General features: G+C 40.1%; 1 protein-coding gene across 16 annotated transcripts in view; it reads left to right on the top strand.

The window, feature by feature from the left end:
• Positions 1–22,110, top strand: part of ITSN1 (intersectin 1) — a 247,173-nt gene that overhangs the window by 70,509 nt on the left and 154,554 nt on the right. For 15 of the 16 annotated variants that reach the window (XR_012432038.1, XR_012432037.1, XM_045387763.3 and 12 more), the window contains exons 2-5: positions 2,767–2,826; positions 5,169–5,261; positions 6,575–6,638; positions 18,672–18,829. Coding sequence is in view for 14 of the 16 variants with exons in the window: in XM_045387763.3 (XP_045243698.1) it covers positions 2,799–2,826; positions 5,169–5,261; positions 6,575–6,638; positions 18,672–18,829 (343 nt within the window). In the remaining 2 variants the exon portion in view is untranslated. The remainder of the gene's footprint in view (positions 1–2,766; positions 2,827–5,168; positions 5,262–6,574; positions 6,639–18,671; positions 18,830–22,110) is intronic. The other variant, XM_045387760.3, reaches the window with a different exon arrangement.

Here is a 22,110-nt window from a genome sequence, read left to right as displayed (position 1 = left end):
ATCGGCATGCCCCAGGGATATCTTGAGAGCGTTCCAGAGCGTTCCTTGTGCTTGGAGGCTCCACATATTCAAAAAGGCTGAAGTCAGTTTTACAGCTCACAGTGCACATGTACCCTAGAACTTAAAGTATAATAATAATAAAAAATAAATTAATTAATTAAAAAAAAAATCCATATCCAGATCTTTTAGACCTTTCTCTCGTATACCCCAGCAGATGGGTAACTACTTCAGTCCCCTGTGTGCTGGGGAAATGGGAGGAGCACTAGAACCAGAAGTGCTCCAGACTAGAGAGGTGAAGCACACGATTGAAAGTCAAGTGAGCCTGTACAAGTCTGCACACTGAAGTGTAGGACCCTACCTGCTCCTTCCTTCCTTCACTCCTCCTCAAGGCAGCACTTACATGAGTTGATCCCTTCGCACCCCACCCAGCACTTCGTTCTGTCTGGCAAAACTTAACAGCTTCAATGAAGAAACCTCCACATACTGAACATTTGGAGGTCTCCCAATGAAAAGGGGACTCAATATACCTGATCGTTTTACAGAGAAGCCCATCAGTCAACAAACCTGCCACCCACGCTGAGCTTGGGCATTTTTTTAGTGCCTCACTCTTAAATATGGAGGCACATCCGGGGGTCACTAGATATATGAGGAAAACCTTAAAAGTGAAAGAGATGGCCAAGACGGGCGGATCACAAGGTCAGGAGTTCGAGACCAGCCTGGCCAACATGGTGAAACCCCATCTCTACTAAAAATACAAAAAATAGTCAGGTATGGTGAGGCGTGCCTGTAATCCCAGCTACTCAGGAGGCTGAGGCAAGAGAATTCCTTGAACCTGGAAGGCAGAGGTTGCAGTGAGCTGAGATCGCCTGGGCAACAAAGCAAGACTCCGTCTCAAAAAAAAAAAGTGAAAGAGACCCAGTCAACGAGCCAATGAACAATAAAGGAACCCAGAGGAATCCAGTGATCCAAGAAACAGAAGAAGAGAGAATGAGAAAGTGCTTTTGGAAATTTAAAAATGTGGTAGTTGGAAAAAACTTCTGTGGACAAATTGGAAGATGAAATTGAGATGTATTAGGGCAAGAGACTGTCATTTTTTTAAATCTAAATTTAAGATTTTAAATCTGTGAGTAGTACTCATTTATTTATTTATTTTTTTAATTTTTATTTTTGAGACAGGGTCTCACTCCAGTTGCTCAGGCTGGAGTACAGTGATCTCAGCTCACTGTAGCCTTGACCTCCCGAGCTCAGGTTATTCTGCCGCCTCAGCCTCCGAAGTAGCTGGGACTACAGGCTCATGCAACCATGCCTGGCTAATTTTTGTATTTTCACTAGAAACAGGGTTTTGCCATGTTGCCCAGGCTGATCTCGAACTCCTGGACTCAAGTGATCTGCCTGACTCAGCCTCTCAAAGTGCTGGGATTACAGGTGTGAGCCACTGCGCCCAGCCAATACTCATTTTTAACTGTGCATTTACCCTGTTAAACATAAGGAAAAATATTCACTAAATCTGGGTTTTTTTGAGACGGAGTCTTGCATTGTAGCCCAGGCTGGAGTGCAGTGGTGCGATCTCAGCTCACCACAAGCTCCACCTGCCGGATTCACGCCATTCTCCTGCCTCAGCCTCCTGAGTAGCTGGGACTACAGGTGCCCGCCACCATGCCCGGCTAATTTAAAACAATTTTTTTTTATTTTTAGTAGAGACCGGGTTTTACTGTGTTAGGATGGTCTTGATATCCTGACCTCGTGATCTGCCCGCCTCGGCCTCCCAAAGTGCTGGGATTACAGGTGTGAGCCGCTGCACCTGGCCCTAAATCTGGATTTCTGTTTTTAGTTAGAGAAGAGGACTGACTTTTTTTCACATAGGCTGTTCATGAGTAAATAATGCCTGATGGAGATTTTTGGACCATTAAATTTGTGTTTGGTATTCTGGGACAGATGTTAGTGTAATATGCATTGTTTACAGTCTTTCTCAAATTCTTTGTGTTTATCGTGGGAGAAAGGCTGTGGAGTTAGCTGTCCTGCTAACTCCACAGCCTTTGGTCACCAAACGAATGGTATTGCGCTAATCACGTACCGCCTCTGATTTTCATTTTCCTGATCCATAATATGGGGATGGTAATAATGGTAACCTATCTCACAGGGCTGTGATGATGAGTAGAAGAGATAAGACCTGTGAATTACGTAGTATAATGTGTAGCATGTTCTAAGTGCTCAATGAAAAGAAGCTTTGATTATAACCATCAAGTAGATGGACTGGTATTTATAGATGGTTAAGAAAAGGGTACAGTCAGCCCTCTGTATCCATCGGTTTCACAAAGTCTGTAGCTTCAGCCTACCACAGATTGAAAACATTTGGGGGAAAAAAATTGCGTCTGTACTAAACATGTACGGAATTCTAAGCATACAGTATAACAGTTGTTTACATAGCATTTACATTGTGTTAGGTGTTGTAAGTAACCTAGAGATTAAAGTATGCGAGAGGACTTGCTTAGGTTATATGCAAATACTGTGCCATTTTATATCAGGGACTTGAGGATCCACGGATTTTTTTTAATCCATGGGAGGTCTTGGAACCTATCTTCCTGGGATAATAAGGGACAACTCTGTATTTAAAAAGTAACACGTGAATGAATGAATTCCTTAATTGTAGAGCTATGCTCTGGCTCTAGTGTTAGTCCTCTGACCATTAAAGACAGCATGTTGGTGTGTTTATGATTATACAGGAATTAAGTTTTCATAAACTTAAATGTTGCATTTCACTTACAGGCGTCGATTAGCAAGGTAAAAGTAACAGAACCATGGCTCAGTTTCCAACACCTTTTGGTGGTAAGTTTTCAGAAATTTCTCTTTTTAATGTACTTTGGGACCAGATTTTAAAAACTTGATATTATGGCAAATTTAAAATTAAAAAGTAGAGAAAATAATGTAATCAACCTTCATGTATTCCATCATACAGTTTCATTAATTATCAACTCATGCCCAATATTGTTTCATCTGGATTCTTTTGGAGCAACTCCCAGGCATCATATCATTTCATCTATAAATATTTTAGTATGTGTACCTAAAAGATAAGAAAACATTTAAAGACAACTTCAGTGGCATTATCACACCTATAAAAATTTACAATACCGGGCCAGGCGTGGTGGCTCATGCTTGTAATCCCAGCATTTTGGGAGGCCAAGGCCGGTGGATCACCTGAGGTCCGGAGTTCAAGACCAGCCTGGCCAACGTAGTGAAACCCTGTCTCTACGAAAAATACAAAAATTAGCCGGGCATGGTGGGGGGCGCCTGTAGTCCCAGCTACTCGGGAGGCTGAGGCAGGAGAATGACATGAACCTGGGAGGCGGAGGTTGCAGTGAGCCAAGGTCATACCACTGCACTCCAGCCTGGGTGACAGAGCAAGACTCCATCTCAAAATAAATAAATAAATAAATGTACAATACCATATTATCATACCTATAAAATGTTTGCTATATCTAGTCTGTACCTTATAGTCTTCGGACATTTCCCTGATAGTCTTTAGACATTTCTTGTTATGATTTGTTTGTTTAAATTGGGATCCAAATAAGATACAAACATTGCAATTAGGCCATGTCTTTCCCAAGTCTCTTAGTGAATTTTACCCCACTCCTCTGTTTTTTTATCAGCAAGTTATTTTTTGAAGTGATGGGGTCGTTTACACTTTTTCAAAGCCTGGATTTGAAGCATGACATTTTTGTTTGTTTTACTTTAATTAAACTAAACATAAGTTTGAAACGTATCAGTCTGCATAAAATGTGTTTTGTGGGTAATTTTTCCTAATGTTATTAGGAAATTGTTAATTGTTCTTGCTTACACCCAAGTTACTTTTTAACAAAAATACTTATTAAAAAGTAGTACTTATTAAAAAATACTTATTACAAATTTATATTAACGGAGTACTCTTGGAAGCTGTCTAATCTCATCATGAAGAGAGTAAAAGTCTTTGTGGGATTCTGGTGCAGAGATCTGTAAACTTTTCAGAATTACTATTCTATTTTATTTTTGTTCCCCTTAATTACTGTACAATTTTTGGTTTTTGTTTATAGTTACAGGGATGAATTCTGACAGGACAGTGAAAATTTCTTCTAGAAGTTCAGACCTGTAAGGCCTGTGAGGGAAGGGGTCATCTCTGTCTTGCACACCACTTCATCCCCACAGTAAATGTTTTTCCAGTGACTGAATGGATTTTTACTTTATCGGTCAGTGTTATACCAGACCCGGTAGAGAGGAGAGATGCAATGTTTAGATGTTTTTGCTGATGTGCTGGGCACATTCACATTTTGTGTGAAACATACGTATTGTGTGTTCCCAGTTTTGTGGAAGGTGTCCAAGCTTTTGAAAGCTTTCCATGTATATAATCTAGAATTATTTTAGTCAATTTGAGGAGACCTAGGACTAAAGTCAGCAAGATCTCAGTCGTGAGTGGACATGTAGTCAGCCTAAGAGCTGAAACTGAAGGAAAACCTAAAACTCATTCTCTTTGGCTATTATTTCATATCAGGACATCCCTGCCCCTCTTGTGTTTTTTTTAACTGTGCTTCCTGCATACTGAGATACCCATTTTTAAAAACAGCTTTAGTGAAATATAATTTATATTCCATAAAATTTACTAGCTTTAGCTATATAATAATTAATAATTTTTAGCAAATTTATAGTTGTGCAACCATCACCACAATCTAATATATTAATATTTTAATCACCCCCCAAAAGATTTTCATGGATATTTATCACACTCAACTTCTTCTTTCATAACTTTTGCCTGTGGCATTTAAGGCACATTTTGCACAGTGGGTAGCTTAAACATTTAGGTTTAAGTTAATTTAGTCTGTTGCTTGGGTTTATGTAAGTAAATTATTAATTTATTATAATCTTGCTAACTTATAAGACAAGTTGCTAAAAAAGGAATGTGTGCCTCTTCTTTCCTTTCCCTCCCTTTCTCTCTCTTTCTGTTTCTTACCTTTTGTGTCCTGTTTTACACTTAATTTTCTAACGTTATATGCATAACTTCCAAGGACAAGCAGATGTGACTTTATCAAGTCTTTATAATACATAGACAGAATCTTGAAGTGCTGTGGAAATAGTATGTGAGAGCATTTTGTTTTGCTTTTCTCGCTGAATAATTTGTTTGTCTTTTCTTTGGATTTTAGGCAGCCTGGATATCTGGGCCATAACTGTAGAGGAAAGAGCGAAGCATGATCAGCAGTTCCATAGTTTAAAGCCAATATCTGGATTCATTACTGGTAATCAGAGTCAGCATTTTTTCATTTTTACTTATCAGTAATGCAGATGTCTGTGGAAACTCTATTATGCAAAGCCAAGATGGGCAAATATGACCAAGGAGAGACATTTACCTATTTTGCCTTAACCTTGTGCCTCTCCTTTTATAATTTTTTTACACATAATGGAATCATACCTTGTTTGCAATTTTTAGTGCATGTCAAACCACTGGTTTGTTCATATAATTTATGGGAATTTGTTAAGATCAAAGGACCAGTGGTTCACACCTGTAATCCCAGCACTTTGGGAGGCTGAGGCGGGCAGATCTCTTGAGGTCAGGAGTTCCAAACCAGCCTGGTCAACATAGTGAAACCCCATCTCTACTAAAAATAAAAAAATCAGCTGGGTGTGGTGGTGAGCGCCTGTAATCCCAGCCACTTGGGAGGCTGAAGCAGGAGAATTGCTTGAACCCAAGAGGCGGAGGTTGCAGTGAGCTGAGATCACGCCACTGCACTCCAGCCTGGGTGACAGAGTGAGACTCCATCTGAAAAAATAAACAAACTAATTTTCCTGTTTGATTATTTTTCAGGAATTCACTTTAGAAAAAATGGAATCTTTATTTCCTGGGGAATTGTTCTGCTACCACGCCCTGCTATTTTTTTTTGAGACAGAGTTTCGCTCTTGTTGCCCAGGCTGGAGTACAATGGCGTGATCTCGGCTCACTGCAACCTCTGCCTCCCAGTTTCAAACAGTTCTCCTGCCTCAACCTCCCAAGTAGTTGGGATTACAGGCACCCACTACCACGCCTAGCTTATTTTTTGTATTTTTGGTAGAGATGGGGCTTCACCATGTTGGCCAAGCTGGTCTTGAACTCCTGACCTCAGGTGTGGTTCTTAATCATTGTTATTTATTCTCCGTAAATATATCAGAAGTACCCAGAATTTGGAGTATAGGTATTGGGAATGGCAAATAACTTTTTTTATAAAGTGAAAGTATGGGTCATCAGTTTCCTAAGGATTCCTATAAATGTGCTTTTGCACAGTGGGTAGCTATTCATCCTTAGTTAATAGCAGATTAATTAAAGTGGAAAATCTATGCTGGGAAATGGTAGGCCTTTATTGAGATGATTTTTTTTAATCCTAAAGTCAGTGCTGATGGATTGTTTTACTGTTGCCTTTGGGCTTATCCTTGGACTTTTATAATGCACTCAACTCAGTATTTATAGTATTACCAGCCTCTTTTTAAATTTCGTAATTTTGCTGTTAGAGGATTTCTGTTAGCTGTTGGAATTTTTTTTTTTTTTTTTTTCCTGAAACTTTTTCCATTTAATTTACAGGTGATCAAGCTAGAAACTTTTTTTTTCAATCTGGGTTACCTCAACCTGTTTTAGCACAGATATGGTAAGTTGGAATTTTACATAAGCATAAGGCAAAATAAAATATCATTTAGTTCTATATGTTAATATGATTTCTTATGTTTTAAAAGGAGAACATGTATTTCTAGCCTGAAATATCTTGTTACTTCTTACCAGAGAATGATGTCTGAAAAGTGTCTTTCTCATATGGAACTAAAACAAAACAAAAAAAGTGGTGATATTTGAATGACAACACTGTCAAAAAGTTGAATTTCCATGGAGACATCTAAATTTTGGTGTTCCTTCACCAGTTAGTTTTGGCTTCATCCATATCACCCATATTTATTTGAATGTCCCACATTTCTTGCTTTATAATGGAACGATTTTTTATCTTTCATTGACTGAAGAATAAAGGGTAAAGAAAATATTAGAGTTAGTGCATGGTGAATCCATAATAAATAGATAATATTGAATTCTTCGACTATCACAAATAGGCATTCAATCTTTTAAGCCACAGGAAATACAGAGAGTATAATAAAAAAAGGGTGGCAAATACAGGTTTGGATTCTAGGCTCATGGCTTTGGAGAGCAATGCTGAATTCTGTTGTCCTCTAAGATGTCTCAATTTTTCACCAAGGGTGCTGAATACTTCACTTCCCTGAGTTAATTAGTGATGTGAAGGCAGCTCGCTGTGAAGAAAGAGCATGTGATTTGTAGTCTACACCTGAGTTTGAATCCCAGATGTACCATGTTCAGTATGTCTGATTTGGAGATACAGTTACCCTCTTTTACCTCAGTTTTCTAATCTAGAAAATAGGAATGCTTATAGTTTATGAAAGTTGTTGAGAAGATTCCAGAAAAAGCAAGGACTTATTGTGGCTCCTGTCACAGAATAGACCCTCAAAATAAAACCCAAAAAGCTATCATCTCCAGGGACTGGGTATTCTACATAACTAAATTTTCCAGCTGATTACTTCGTCCTCTTAAATGACCAAACTTTTACATTTATAATCTTATAGAAATTAATAAAGGTTGATAGAGCTTTGTGTTTCTTTTAAGCACAGTCTACAGAACACAGTCTAAGCTTTTCTTGGTGAAATGTCATCATTATGAAAATCAGTTACTCATCCTGAAATAGCAAAACTTACACGGTATATATATATATATATATGTGTGTGTGTGTGTGTGTGTGTGTGTGTGTGTGTGTGTGTGTGTATTTGGATATATTTGAATTGAGACGAAATGATACCAGATCCGTGTGCTTTTTTTAGGTGTCCGCTTTATTTTCTTTTTCCTGGTTGTCAGCATATTGGCCGCCAGACTGTCTCTAAACTAGTGTGCTTGCTCCTCTGAAGCCATTCTGATTCTAACTTCTGATCTATTAGAGCTGAAAAATCAGATAACCAAGCGGTTTTGGAATTACAGTTTAAGTAAAGTAAAAGGCTCAGATGAAGAAACAGCCTGCAAGAAAGAAGTCATGCGCAAGTGAGCACAGAAGTGCTGTTCTGTCAGTTAAATGTGACAGTTTAAACACAAGACCTGTGGCACCTGTGTGAACGTAACAAGCTTCTTTTGCTTCGCACCTCATACATGATCATGTCTCACACCATCAGGACCTCTCACTGGAACCTTCTTCCCCAGACTTAACTTCCTCCACTGGATTATGCTTTTATGTTCTATTCCCAGTTTTTGAAAGTTGATTTATTCTTTCAACACTGAAAAATTATTCATCACATATCTACTATGGGCCAGGGACTGTTAATAGGTGCTTGGAATATAGCAATGAACAAAATAGACAGAATCCATTCTTTTATTGAAACTACAGTCTAGTGGAGGAAGACAATAACAACACAAAAATTGTCACGTGGTAAGTGTGATGGAGTAAAACAAAATACACTCTAATGAATTTCATTTTTTTTTCTTCTGTTTTTTGTAGAGATGGGATCTTGCTATGTTGTCCATGTTGGTCTCGAACTCCTGGACTCAGGCCATCTTCCTGCCTTTGCCTCCCAAAGTGCTGGGATTATAGGTGTGGCCACCATGCCTGGCAGAGACAACTGTCTTAATTGAAAAAAGTGACATTTGGCTGGGTGTGGTGGCCCACTTCTGTAATCCCAGTGCTTTGGGAGGCCAAGGTGGGAGCATTGCTTGAGCCCAGGAGTTTGAGACCAACCTGGGCAACATAACGAGCCCTTATCTTTAAAAAAATTAGGGAGGCCGAGACGGGCGGGTCACGAGGTCAGGAGATCGAGACCATCCTGGCTAACACGGTGAAACCCCGTCTCTACTAAAAAATACAAAAAACTAGCCGGGCGAGGTGGCGGGCGCCTGTAGTCCCAGCTACTCGGGAGGCTGAGGCAGGAGAATGGCGTAAACCCGGGAGGCGGAGCTTGCAGTGAACTGAGATCCGGCCACTGCACTCCAGCCTGGGCGACAGAGCCAGACTCCGTCTCAAAAAAAAAAAAAAAAAAAAAATTAAAAAAATTAAAAAAAATTTTTTTTTTTTTTGGAGACGGAGTTTTGCTCTTGTTGTCCAGGCTAAATTGCAATGGCACGATCTTGGCTCACTGCAATCTCCGCCTCCCAGCTTCAAGCGATTCTCCTGCCTCAGCCTCCTGAGTAGCTGGGATTACAGGCCTGCACCACCACGCGTGGCTAATTTTGGTATTTTTAGTAGAGACGGGATTTCACCATGTTGGTCATGCTGGTCTTGAACTCCTGACCTTGTGATCTGCCCGCCTCGACCTCCCAAAGTGCCGGAATTACAGGCGTGAGCCACCGTGCCCGGCCAAAAAAAAATTTTTTTTTTAAATTAGCTGGGCATCGTGCATGCCTGTAGTCTTAGCTGCTAGGGAGGCTGAAGCGGGAGGATTGCTTGAGCCCTGGAGTTCGAGGCTGCAGTCAGCTATGATTGTGCCTTCTAGCCTAGGTGACAGAGCAAGACCTTGTCTCTAAAAAATAGAAACAGTTGTCTTAACTTTCTGAAGTATTTTTACCTGAGTGGCCCAAAGTCAAGTTTTTATAGTGACCATTTTTATTAATTAAAGATGGTAATTTGGCAATCTTAGATCGAATCAATTAATCTTTAATTTTTTTCTTACGTTTTGCTAAATAAGTTTGTGATGGCATATTTTACTATCAAAAAATGTCTGAAACTCTCTTTTTCCCAAAAGAAGTACCTTTGAAAAGTCATTGGAAATTTCATGAACCACTGATATCCTGCCCAGATGATGGAATAATGCAGTGCAAAGTATGAGTTTAGCAAAATCTGTCTTTCAGCTAAGCTGACTGATACTTACTTACATAGTAACCCTGGGCAGTACTTGATCTTTTAAAGCCTAGGGGGTTTTTTTATTTGTTTTTTTGTGTTCATATTTTGAGACGGAGTCTTGCTCTGTCGCCCAGGCTGTAGTGCAATGGCATGAACTTAGCTCACTGCAACCTCTGCCTCCCAGGTTCAAGTGATTCTCCTGCCTCAGCCTCCCACGTAGGTGGGATTATAGGTGCCCACCACCATGCCCGCCTAATTTTTGTATTTTTAGTAGAGACAGGGTTTCACCGTGTTAGCTAGCCTGGTCTCAACCCCCTGACCTGAAGTGATCTGCTTGCCTCGGCCTCCCAAAGTGCTGGAATTACAGGCGTGACCCACCACAGCCGGCCAAACCTAGGTTTTTAAAATTGCAACTAATAATAGCTGATCTAAAGAAGCAGCCCTCCCAAACCCCATACTATTCTTATGTTCTTCTGTGATTTTTCTGGTAGGGTCCCAGGGTAAGTCCTTACTCCTTTTAGTAGAGAGAGTAATGGGTTTGACTCTGAAGTTTTAGGCAGTCCTTGTGTCAGTCATCTGGGGAAGAAGATAATTTTTTGCTTTTTTGTTTGTTTTTGAGACAGGGTCTTACTCTGTCACCCAGGCTGGAGTGCAGTGGCATGATCATAGCTCACTGCAACCTCAACCTTCTGGGCTCAAACAGTCCTCCCACTTCCGCCTCCTAAGTAGCTGAGACTACAGGCATGCACCACCAGGCCTGGCTAATTTTTGTATTTTATGTGGAGATGGGGTTTTGCCATGTTGCCCAGGCTGGTCTTGAACTCCTAGACTAAAGCAGTCTGCCCGCCTCAGCCTCCCAAAGTGCTGGGATTATAGGCATTAGCCACCGCATTCAGCAAAGAAGAGAAGTTTGGATTGAGAATTGGAAACTGTCTGGTTTCTCTCTGAGCTTTACTTACTTTGTTCTGGAATTTGTTGCAAATATTTGAGTGATATGAACTGATGGACAGTATATGTTAGAAACCTTTATTATGTTTTATTTCTGTGTAGAAAATATATTCCAGTTAACTAATTTGTGAACTTTTGAACTGTAATCTGTTAACGCTTTGGGGACTCCTTGTCTCTCCTAGCTGATTTCCAATTAAGAATATAAGAAAACCTTAATTCTCAGAGGATGGAGTCAAGTCAGTTGTGTGTAATGCCAAATTATAACTGTGGCCAAAGATGATACATCTTCCTAGAAATTGTCTTATTAATAAGGAGCTGGAAGGAGGTTGGCAGATATCCTTTTGGCAATTGAAGTGCTTAGAATTTTTCCAACCTTGCTGTGATGTGGAGGGGAGGAGAATAAAGCAGTGGGAATAGACAAGAGCCAGAAGGTACAAGAAGGAAAAAGAGACAGTGGTAAAGAGGCTGGATGAGGGCTCTGGAATCTGAGACGGAGGGCCAGCAGAAATGGAGAGAAAAGAGGGAGCAAGGGAGCACTACCTGGAAGTGGGCCCTGAGAGGAAAGAAGGGAACCACACACATGAAGGCAAGGATTAGATCAACTTTATGATCTGGTTCAGAATGGGTGGGTCAGAGCAAACAGCCATATATTAATAGTTTGTACTTAAGACACTCCTGAGTGTGTGTCAGAAGGGCCTTCAACCCCAACAAGATCAATTTGCTAAACTCAATACAAAAAAAAAGAAAAAAGAATAAGGCATCCTGGACTCTTGATCCCCTCTCCTCCATCCCTCGTTCCTGAGCCTTTGCCATTTCAGTAGTTCATGGCATTGAACTAAGATGACATCTCAGTTACCAGGCTGCCCAAACCAACACCTGGGCACCACACTTGATTTCTCTCTTTTCTTCGCCCTGCACACCCAATCCATCAACATTACTGCATTTACCAACTTTATCCCCAGTCTGGCCACTTCTTTCCTACTGCTACCATCCTAACCTGTCACCTCACCTGGGCCCACTGTTCAAGCATGTGGACTGGATTCTCTCTTTCACACTTGCCCCTTTAGATTCTAGTCTCCAAACAGCAACTGGAAAAACCTTTTTTTTTTTTTTTTTTGAGACAAAGTCTCACTCTGTAGCCCAGGCTGGGCAGTGGTGTAATCTGGGCTCACTGCAACCTCCGTCTCCCGGGTCCAAGTGATTCTTCTGCATCAGCACCTTGAGTAACTGGGATTACCGGTGCACACTACCATGTCCAGCTAATTTTTGTATTTTTCGTAGAGATGGGGTTTCACTACGTTGGCCAGGCTGGGCTTGAGCTCCTGACCTCAGATGATCCACCTGCCTCAGCCTCCCACAGTGCTGGGATTATAGGCATGAGCCACCGCATCCGCCAGGAATAATCTTTTGAGGAGTGCAGTGGTGTGATCTCGGCTTACTGCAACCTCTGCCTCCTAGGTTGAAGCAATTCTCCTGCCTCAGCCTCCCGAGTTGCTGGGACTACAGGTGCGCACCACCATGCCCAGCTAATTTTTGTATTTTCAGTAGTGGGGTTTCACCATGTTGGACAGGATGGTCTGGATCTCGTGACCTCGTGATCCGCCCACCTCAGTCTCCCAAAGTGCTGGGATTACGGGCTTGAGCCATCCTGCCCAGCCTTCTTCCTGTTCTTTAAATGGGCCAGGCTTCTCCTTGCCTCGGGGTCATTGTACTTAGTGTTTCCTCTTCCTATAATTCAGTTGCTGTAGTTCCTCACATCACAGGTTCATTGCCTTTCAGGTTTCAGTTCATATGTCACCTCCCCAAAGTGGCATTCCGTGACCAACTAGTCTGAAGTGGTCCCCTCTGCCCACCTCTTCCCTTTACCTTGGTAGCACTTATCACCACGTAGAGTAATCTGGTTTGTTCTCATTAGTTCTACTTGCACTAAATTATAAGCTCTGTGGTGGCAGGAACTGTGTCTTTTTCATAAATGTAACCCCAATTTCCAGATAGATGCCCACCCTCCTCCCCCCAATAATTGGTTTTTGAATGAATGAGAATGAATGTTTGACGAAGCTGGTTTAGTTTGCGCTGCTGCTGGGTCTCACTTCCAGCCCAGGTGGCCGCAGGTGAGAGATGAGCAGCCTGAGGCCAGCCTTTGTGGATGAGCTAGGCTCTTAAAGGAATCTATAGATGCCAACACTGCAGGGAATGAAGTGGGGCAAGAGGAGCCTGGCCTCATCCCTTCATCCTGTAACACACACACAGTAGTTTCAGAGTTGTTACATTCACCTCCACCGCAAACAACAAATTTAGGCCTGATGCTGTGGCTCATGACTGTAATCCCAGCATTTGGGAGGCTGAGGCAGGAGGATCACTTGAGCCCAGGAGTTTGAGACCTGCTTGGGCAACATAGTGAGACCCCATCTCAACTTAAAAAAAAAATTATCCATGTGTGGTGGCGCATGCCTGTAGTCTCAGCTACTCAGAGGATGGGGTGGGAGGATCACTTGAGCCAAGGATTCAAGCCTGCATTGAGCTATGATCATGCCACTGTACTCCAGCCAGGACGACAGAGTGAGACCCTGTCTCAAACAAGCAAACGAAAACAACGAACCTAGTAAGTAGTGTAAACCAAAAAGTATCTGAGACAAGAGATCTCAATCAGTTTAGGAGTTTATTTTGCCAAAGTTAAGGACATGCCAACATGAAATAAGCACAGAATCACAGAAACAGTCTGTACCTTTGTCCAACGATGATTTTGATGGCTTCAGTATTTAAAGGGAACAGGTAGGCTGGAGGGCAAAGAGGGAGGATATGGTAATCCATATGTTGCCAGAGAAAAGGAGCAGGCAGGGGAATAGTCAATTAGGTAATAGTAAATCAATAAAGTGCTCAGTAAGTCGTCACTTTACATAAGATAAAATGGAACATAAAGTAGCCACCTGTAGAGATATTTGACCTTTTATTTGTAGCTCTCTGCTTAGGAACAAAAGGAATGACAGCTTCTTGCATGACTCAGCTTTCAGCTTGCTTTTCTATCTTTTGCATAGTGAATTGGAGTCCTGAGTGTTTCTTTTCCTTTCACAGTAGAGTTCAAGATTACTTTGTAGTTCCTTTTGTTTTTAAACAGAGGACATATAAAGTGCTATGTGAAGTTACTTGGACTAGGCTTTTTTTTCCACCTCGTAGGTGGATATGTTACTTATTTATAATATCATTAGGTTTATTTTCATTTTTATTTAATTTAGATATCACTCCTCATCTTTGTGGACTTCATTTATTATTTAAATACATAACAGATTTAAAAGGTTCTAAAAGCCAAAACTCAACCAAAAGGTGTGCTCAGATAATGTCACTCCCTCTTCTATCCCTGTACCCTGTTCCTACCCGTTGTATTAGTTTCCTGTTACCCTTCATTTGTTTATTTTTGTTGGAAAAAGGCAGGTACATAATGTATATAATGTGTATGTATTCATATTTAAATTACTTCCCTTCCTCCTTACATTAAGGTAACCTGCTATAAATGCTCTTTGTTCTTTTCTTTTCTTTTCCTTTTTTTTGTTGAGATGGAGTCTCGCTCTGTCACCCAGGCTGGAGGTGCGATCTTAGGTCACTGCAACCTCTGTCTCCCAGGTTCAAGCAACTTTCCTGCCTCAGCCTCCCAAGTAGCTGGGACTACAGGCACCTGCATGCCCAGCCAATTTTTGTGTTTTTAGTAGAGACAGGGTTTCACCTTGTTGATCAGACTGGTCTCGAACTCCTGACCTCAGGGGATCCACCTGCCTCAGTCTCCCAAAGTGCTGGGATTACAGGCATGATCTACCGCGCCCAGCTGTAACTACCATATTTCCATAAATTTCTTAGAGTTTTCATTACCAGGGATTCCCCACAGTTATGTTTATTGAGAAAAGCATTTTTTGAGTATCACGACATTTTCAACCAAATGTTGAGATTATGGTGTGTGGTTTAAAGTCAAGTCCCTAAAACCTCATGATTAAATTTCTTCTCCTCACCCATGGAAATACTTCTGTAGGATGCCTTTAGAGTCTAATTAAGCCATTACCTAAAGTCTTCTCCCCTAACCTACTCATCGTCCCACATTGGATATTCCTGTTTCTCACCATAGATCACACTGGGCAGTGGTGTGGGGAATAGGAAGTGGGCACCTGCCTGACTGATTGATTGGTTTTAGTATGCATGTTGATGTTGATTTTGATTAATGGAAACTCTTCCCTGCCAAACCATTTTAAACAATTGCGTATATTTTTTAAAACTACTTAGCAAAAGAAGGAAGTTCACCATTTCATTTACTTAATTTCCTTTATAAAACCTGAAAGGTAGTACAAAAATAAAGCAACTAGAAACCAGTTTCAATTATGAACATAGATGCAAAAAAAATCAAAATCTTAGCAATTAGAATTTCACAATGTGTGAAAAGAATACACCATGACCAACTTTATGCCAGAGGTGCAAGATTGGTTTAGAGTCAGTCGAAAAATTCTATCAACATTAGTCATTATTTCAGCAGATAAAAGGAAGAAGAAAACTTGTGATTGAATCAGTAATTACAGATTACACACCTGATGAAAAATACAGTAACCATTTCTAATAAGTAGAAAGGAAACTACTTAAATATGTGAGACTACTATCCATGAAAAGAGTCAAACTCTAAAATATTTGAAAAGGTTTATTCCGAGCCAAATATGGTGACCAATGGCCTGTGACACAGCCCTCAGGAGATCCTGAGACCATTTGCCCGAGGTGGTTGGTATATAACGTGGTTTTATACATTTTAGGGAGACATAAGACATCAATCAATATATGTAAAATGTACATTATTTCAGTCTGGAACAATGGGACAACTGGAAGCAGAGGCTTCCAGGTCATAGGTGGATTCAAGATTTTTTAATTGGCATTTCATTGAAAGAGTTATTATCTAAAGAGCTGGAATCAACAGAAAGGAATGTGTGGGTTATCATAAGTGGTTTTGGAGAACAAAGTTTTGTCATGCAGGTGAAGCCTCTGGGTAGTAGACTTCAGAGAAAATAGATGGTAAGTATTTCTTATCAGACTTTAAGAGCTTCCTTTATCAGTCTTAAGGCCTGTGTTGATGCTAATGCTGGTCATCTGGGCCTGAAATCCAAAAGGGAGGAGGGTATAATGAGGCATGTCCGACTTCCTCTTCCTGTCATAGCCTGAACTAGTTTTTCAGGTTAACTTTGGAATGCCCTTGGCTGAGATGAGGGGTCCGTTCAGATGGTGGGGGGCTCAAAATTTTGTTTTTAGTTTACATTATTTTCCAGAAATCACTACCAACTGTCACTCTAAACAATGAACTCTATTAACTGTTAGCTCTAGTAAATCTACTGTTTCATTTAAACTCAGAACTGAGCAAGAACGCATTCAGTAATGTCTTAGAGGCAGTAAAACCAATAAAAAAGATTAGCCTAAATATTGGAAAAGAAAGATAATGCTCATTTTTTTCTAGTTATGTGATTGTATACTTAGTACACCCAAGAGATTTTAGTTTTAAAACATTAGTAAGACTTGTAGGAGTCTGGTAGGATAGCTGAATACAACCTAAATAATTTTTTAAAATAAAAAATGTTTCTATGCTTGAAATAAGCACCTAAAAAATGGAAATGGGGGGAATGTTTCATCTAAAATCTGGCAAAAATGATAAAATTCTTCAGAATACATTTAGCAAGAAAAGCATATTATATGAAAAAAGTGATACAATTTTATTAAAGGAAATAGTATATTTGAACAACTGGAAAGATTCTCTTTTCTTTGGTTGGGTAAACTATTGGTGCAAAAGCAATTGCGGTTTAATCAGTTCTCCAAAAATCCCCTTCTAAGGCAGTTTTTGGATCCCAGTAGGGTTGTTTGTATAATAGGTAAAATGATCTAAATGTTCATAGGAAAATAGACATCCATGAATAACCAAGGGAAAAAGAAAACCTTCCCAGACCTTCCCGGATCACAATATGCTAGAGAGCCAGTGTGATCAAATCATTGTAGTATCGACCTGGAAATTGTTCAGTCAGAACAGATAGTCCAGAAATAGTTCTCACTTCATATGAACATTTGATACATGATAAAAATGTATATTAGTTTAGTGAGAAGAAGAGGGATTAATTAATAAATATTAGTGGGAAAGCTAGGAATCCATGTAGAAGAATATGACTGGACCCTGGAATAACTACCCCACCCCCACACACAATTACTGGTTTAAGGATTGAAATGAAATAAAATAATACAATGTTAGAAAATCAAGGACTAAAAACCACCTAATCATGATAAAAAATATTTTATATATGAAAATTTAGAATTTCTATGCCATAAATATACATAAATCAGATAATGAATTTTTAAAAATCTTTCAGCGGTCAGCAGATAATTTGTGATACACTACGAGCTCTTATAAACTAACAACAAAAAGACATGCAGTATACAGAAAATTTGGCAAAGGATTTGAATAAGCAGTTCATAGAAGTGCAAATCCAAATGGCCACAAAATACAGAAAAGTGATGCTTAAATTCACAAGTAGTGAGAAGAGATCAGATTCTGAATTCATTGCTGAGGGGCCCATGACTACAGGAGAATGGGGAACTCCTATCTGAGGCAAAAAGAAGGTTTCTGCAACCACAGAACTTCATTTCCTGTGTTATGATCTTTATTTTCTAAAATGTGCCGACTTTTACAATTTTGATCACTTTTAGAGATTTTTTGATCTTTGTCTTATGCCATGCTTTTAATTGTGTTACATGTTTTCTTTCTTTGAGTTAATTCCAGCTATGCAGAATTATTTTCTGTGTAACTTAATTTTCTTTTGTGAACACTGTCTGGATATGGCTCAGTCTAAACGATTGCTTATCGTGGTATTTTAATTGAACTGTCTTATTTAGATCTTTCAAATACTTTTTTTTGTAACATTGGTTTAAAAAAATCTTCATGCTTTTAATATCTGGATTAAAATAAATAAAATCTGAATAAAACTTTTTTATGCAGAAGAGCTTAAGTCATGAATATGCACGGTTTTGATGATATAATGTAGTTTCCAGTTACCAGGACAAACTTTTGCTTACTTGATCTTAGCCAAAAGGCCGAGAAGCGATTCCTTTTACTTACTCTTCTTTGAGAAAGTACTTTACATTAAAGCTCATGGTAGGCTGCATTGGACCATATGTATTTGAGTACCATTTTCAGATAGCAAACACATTTTGTAAGCTGAGTTACAAAATTGTTGAGTGATAAGGGGCACAATTCTAAAGAAAAGTTAGTTTCAAGAGCTTTAGAGGTTTCGTAGCATTATAGTTGAGTAACCCTAGCATAGCATAAGTAGGTAGCATAGCGTACTGTGTCATGTTCCCACATTGAAGTTTGTAGAGCTCTCTACAAAGAATGCAGTCTGAGTATCTCTAGCAATATTAACATTCTCTGTTTCTAAATCTTTTTCTTTTCTAATAGCTTTATTGTGAAATAATTCACATAATAAAATTTACTCATTTAAAGTGTCTAATTCATTGGTTTTAGTTTATTCACAGAGTTGTGCAACAGTCACTGTTAGCTAATTTTAGAATGTTTTCATCACTTCAGAAAGAAACCCCTTTTGATGTCTAAAGTACATATCCTCACACTGAGGCTGAAAATTATCTGCTAAAGTGGCAGAGTGACAGATATTTTATGTTTGTATAAAACGTGGCGAGTATTTACAGGCTATTCCCCATAGCTTGGTAAGCAGTTATGGTTTCTGTTGTTCTCTCTAGGGGTAAGAGTGCTAATTATTTTGTTTTCGTGTTGGTGAGAGTGGTGGTTTTGGAAAGGTTCTTTTATGGTCACAGTTGTTCTCAGGCCATGCTGTTGGTTTGCAGGGCACTAGCTGACATGAATAATGATGGAAGAATGGATCAAGTGGAGTTTTCCATAGCTATGAAACTTATCAAACTGAAGCTACAAGGATATCAACTACCCTCTGCACTTCCCCCTGTCATGAAACAGCAACCAGCTATTTCTAGCGCACCAGCATTTGGTAAGTCTGAAAATGAATTGGTTTCTATGTTTTCTTGTATATTTTAAAAATAAATGTTTTCCTTTTTTTCTCTCTCAGTTTATAACATTACGAAATTCTAGGAGGTAATTCTGTCTGAAAAATGATGGCCCCTGCAGGAAGGTAGTGCTGGGGAGAAGAAGGAGCATGTTCACGTTTTAACCCTAGGATGTCCAGTAATCAAAATGAAAGCAGAGATGCAGGCTGTCAGTCAGGGGAAAAGGAACAAACTTACAGTCTGCTGCTGTGACTTCTGGGTTTTTTTTGTTGTTGTTCTTCCATTGATCCTTCTTCCTTTTGGTTTTCAGTTTCCATAATGTCTGTTTCTCCTTGTGCATAAACAATTCCTTTGGATTATGGCATCTAGAAATACATATTTTGAATCACAGTATTGAGTCACTTGGCCACATTAAATTCTTTCTTAGAACAAAATGGGATAGAGAAAAATAAACATTGTTATCCTGATTAAAAACCTAATTCCAGCCAGGCGTGGTGGCTTACGCCTGTAATCCCAGCACTTTGGGAGGCTGAGGCAGGTGGATCACCTGAGGTCAGGAGTTCGAGACCAGCCTGGTCAACGTGGCGAAACCCTATCTTACCGAAAAATATAAAAAAATTAGCCAGGTGTGGTGGTGCACACCTGTAATCCCAGCTACTCGGGAGGCTGAGGCAGGAGAACCTGGGAGGCGGAGGCTGCAGTGAGCCAAGACTGCGCCACTGTACTCTAGCCTGGGCGACAGAGCGAGACTCCATCTCAAAACAAACAAACATGATTCCATAAAAAATTATCTTTCAAGCAGGTATTTTTCTTATAAGTTAATTGGTTAATTAGTTGACTGAGATCAGTAGTTCTGATTTCTGTTCTCGTTCTAGATTTAATTATTTAGGTTGATTTGAAGATCACAGTAATCAAATCTAACATCTGATTCATGGGGAGATTGTTTAACAGTTTAAAATAAAACATGAAAATTGTGGCTAGAGTTTCTTTTCATCTCTTCATCCTTAAATAGCTGATGATAGGTGATAAAGTGAAATAGATTTGGGAGGGGGCAGTCAGCAGTAATTCAGGGTGTCTCTGATACAGTTCACGATAAGCTAAGATACAGAAATACTCTGGTTTTACTTATTAGATTTCCTATTAAAAACAATGTATTGCCTTTCTTTTAGTAAGTTTTAGCCGCAAGGCTGGTTTTTGTAAGGGGAAAGGTTTTGGAAAGATTTTTAGGCAAATAGGATAGTGGTCCAAAAAAAGAAAGAAAAATCTTTCTTTTGCCTTTGTGTGAGCAAAGGCGAGGAAGAGCAGAAGTGAACACTGCAGCAGCCTCCACATGACTGGGGCCGTTGTTTGTCTTGTCCAGTGTGTGCTCCCAATGTTTAGCCTTTAGTTAGCCAGCTAATTTAAGTGGAACTCGCTCTGAATCCCTGAAGGTCTCTGTAGCCAATCTTTGGTCAGGACCCAGGTGTTAAAATCGTTAAAGGGTGTTTGGGGTCAAACAAATGCCTGTAATCCTAACACTTTGGGAGGCCAAAGCAGGAGGATTGCTTGATCCCAGGTGTTTGAGACCAGCCTGGCAACATAACAAGGCCTCATCGCTACTGAAAATTTAACAATTAACCAGGCACAGTGGTGGGTGCCTATCGTCCCAGCCACTTGGGAAGCCGAGGCAGGAGGATCACTTGAGCACAAGAGGTGAGCCAAGATCACACTACTGCACCCCAGCCTGGGTGAGAAAGTGATACCCTGTCTAAAACAAAACAAAACAAAACAATGGTATTTGGTTTTCTGTTGGCTTTCTTCCAGTGCTGCAAGAAGAAATCTCATAGTGGAGAAAAGGTCAGATGACTAGAGGCACCCCATTTCTTCTTTTTCACTCAAACCTGGGGGTCAGTAATTTTTCCTGTACCATTTAATTTGTTTTCTCTTATTCCATTCTGCCATCAGAATTTCAGTTATGGAGCTATTGCTGATTTAGTTTCAGGAGGTTGTGACCTTACTGCTGAAAAAGTTTTACAGTCATTAAGTAACCTGCTGCTGTTAGGAAGGGAACCTGCCAGGATTTCTGACCTGATACTCTGCCAGGCAGCCCATCACTCTTCCCCCCAGACTTCTCCCTGCCTTTCCTCACCTCGTTCTCATCACATCGATGTTCTCGGTAAATGATTTTGATGAGGCTAATCCATGAAAGATGTCAGGACATAGGAGAAGTTACTAGTACATGATTTTGATCAAGTTTGCCCAAGTTTACTTAAGTATTTTCTAGTTCCACCTCTCAGCTCAATCTAGGGTAATATAAATAAATATATATATATGTGTGTGTGTGTGTGTATATATAGATAGTTCGTTCAGCCACTTGAGAATAAAATAATTTATTACTATTGTCATTGTTTTCTTTCTTTTCTTGCCCTTGCCCTTCCCTCCCCTCTCCTCCCCTCCCCTCTCCTTTCTTTTTTTGAGACAGACTCTCACACAGTCGCCCAGGCTGGAGTGCAGTGGTATGATCTCAGCTCACTGCAACCTCTGCCTCCCAGATTCAAGCAGTTCTCCTGTCTCAGCCTCCTGATTAGCTGGGATTACAGGCACGAGCCATAACACCCAGCTAATTTTTGTATTTTTAGTAGAGAGAGGGTTTCACCATGTTAGTCACGCTGGTCTTGAACTCCACCCCCTCAGCCTCCCAAAGTGTTGGGATTACAGGTATGAGGCACTGCACCTGGCCTGCTTTCTAATTAATATTTAAAATTACTGGTCAGGTGTGGTGGCTCATACCTGTAGTCTCAGCACTTCGGGAGGCCGAGGTGGGCAGATCGCTTGAGCTCAGGAGTTTGAGACCAACCTGGGCAACATGGCAAAACCCCATCTCTACAAAAAATACAAAAATTATCTGGATATGGTGGTGTGTTCCTGTAGTCCTAACTGCTTGGGAGGCTGAGGCGGGAGGATCGCTTGAGCCCAGGAGGTGGAGGTTGCAGTGAGCCGAGATTGTACCACTGCACTCCAGCCTGGGTAACAGAGCCAGACCCTATCTCAAAAAACAAAACAAAAATCTGACTCTGCATTTCCTTGCCCTTATATATGGTATGTGCCTTCACTTATATTATTTGATCACAATGATAACCCTAAAAAGTATGCATAATGTATTAGCCCTGTTATATAAATGAGGGAACTGAGATTCTCAGAAATTGAACATTTTGCTTAAGGCCGTATTTCGAACAAAGGAGGTAGAACCTGTCCAAAACTCCCTTTATCTAAAGGCTTTAGGTTT

Source organism: Macaca fascicularis, chromosome 3 (assembly GCF_037993035.2).
Source record: "Macaca fascicularis isolate 582-1 chromosome 3, T2T-MFA8v1.1".
NCBI classification, from domain to species: Eukaryota; Metazoa; Chordata; class Mammalia; order Primates; family Cercopithecidae; genus Macaca; species Macaca fascicularis.
The sequence above is the reverse complement of the archived record's forward strand: the minus strand, read 5'-3'. Positions and strand labels throughout refer to the sequence as shown.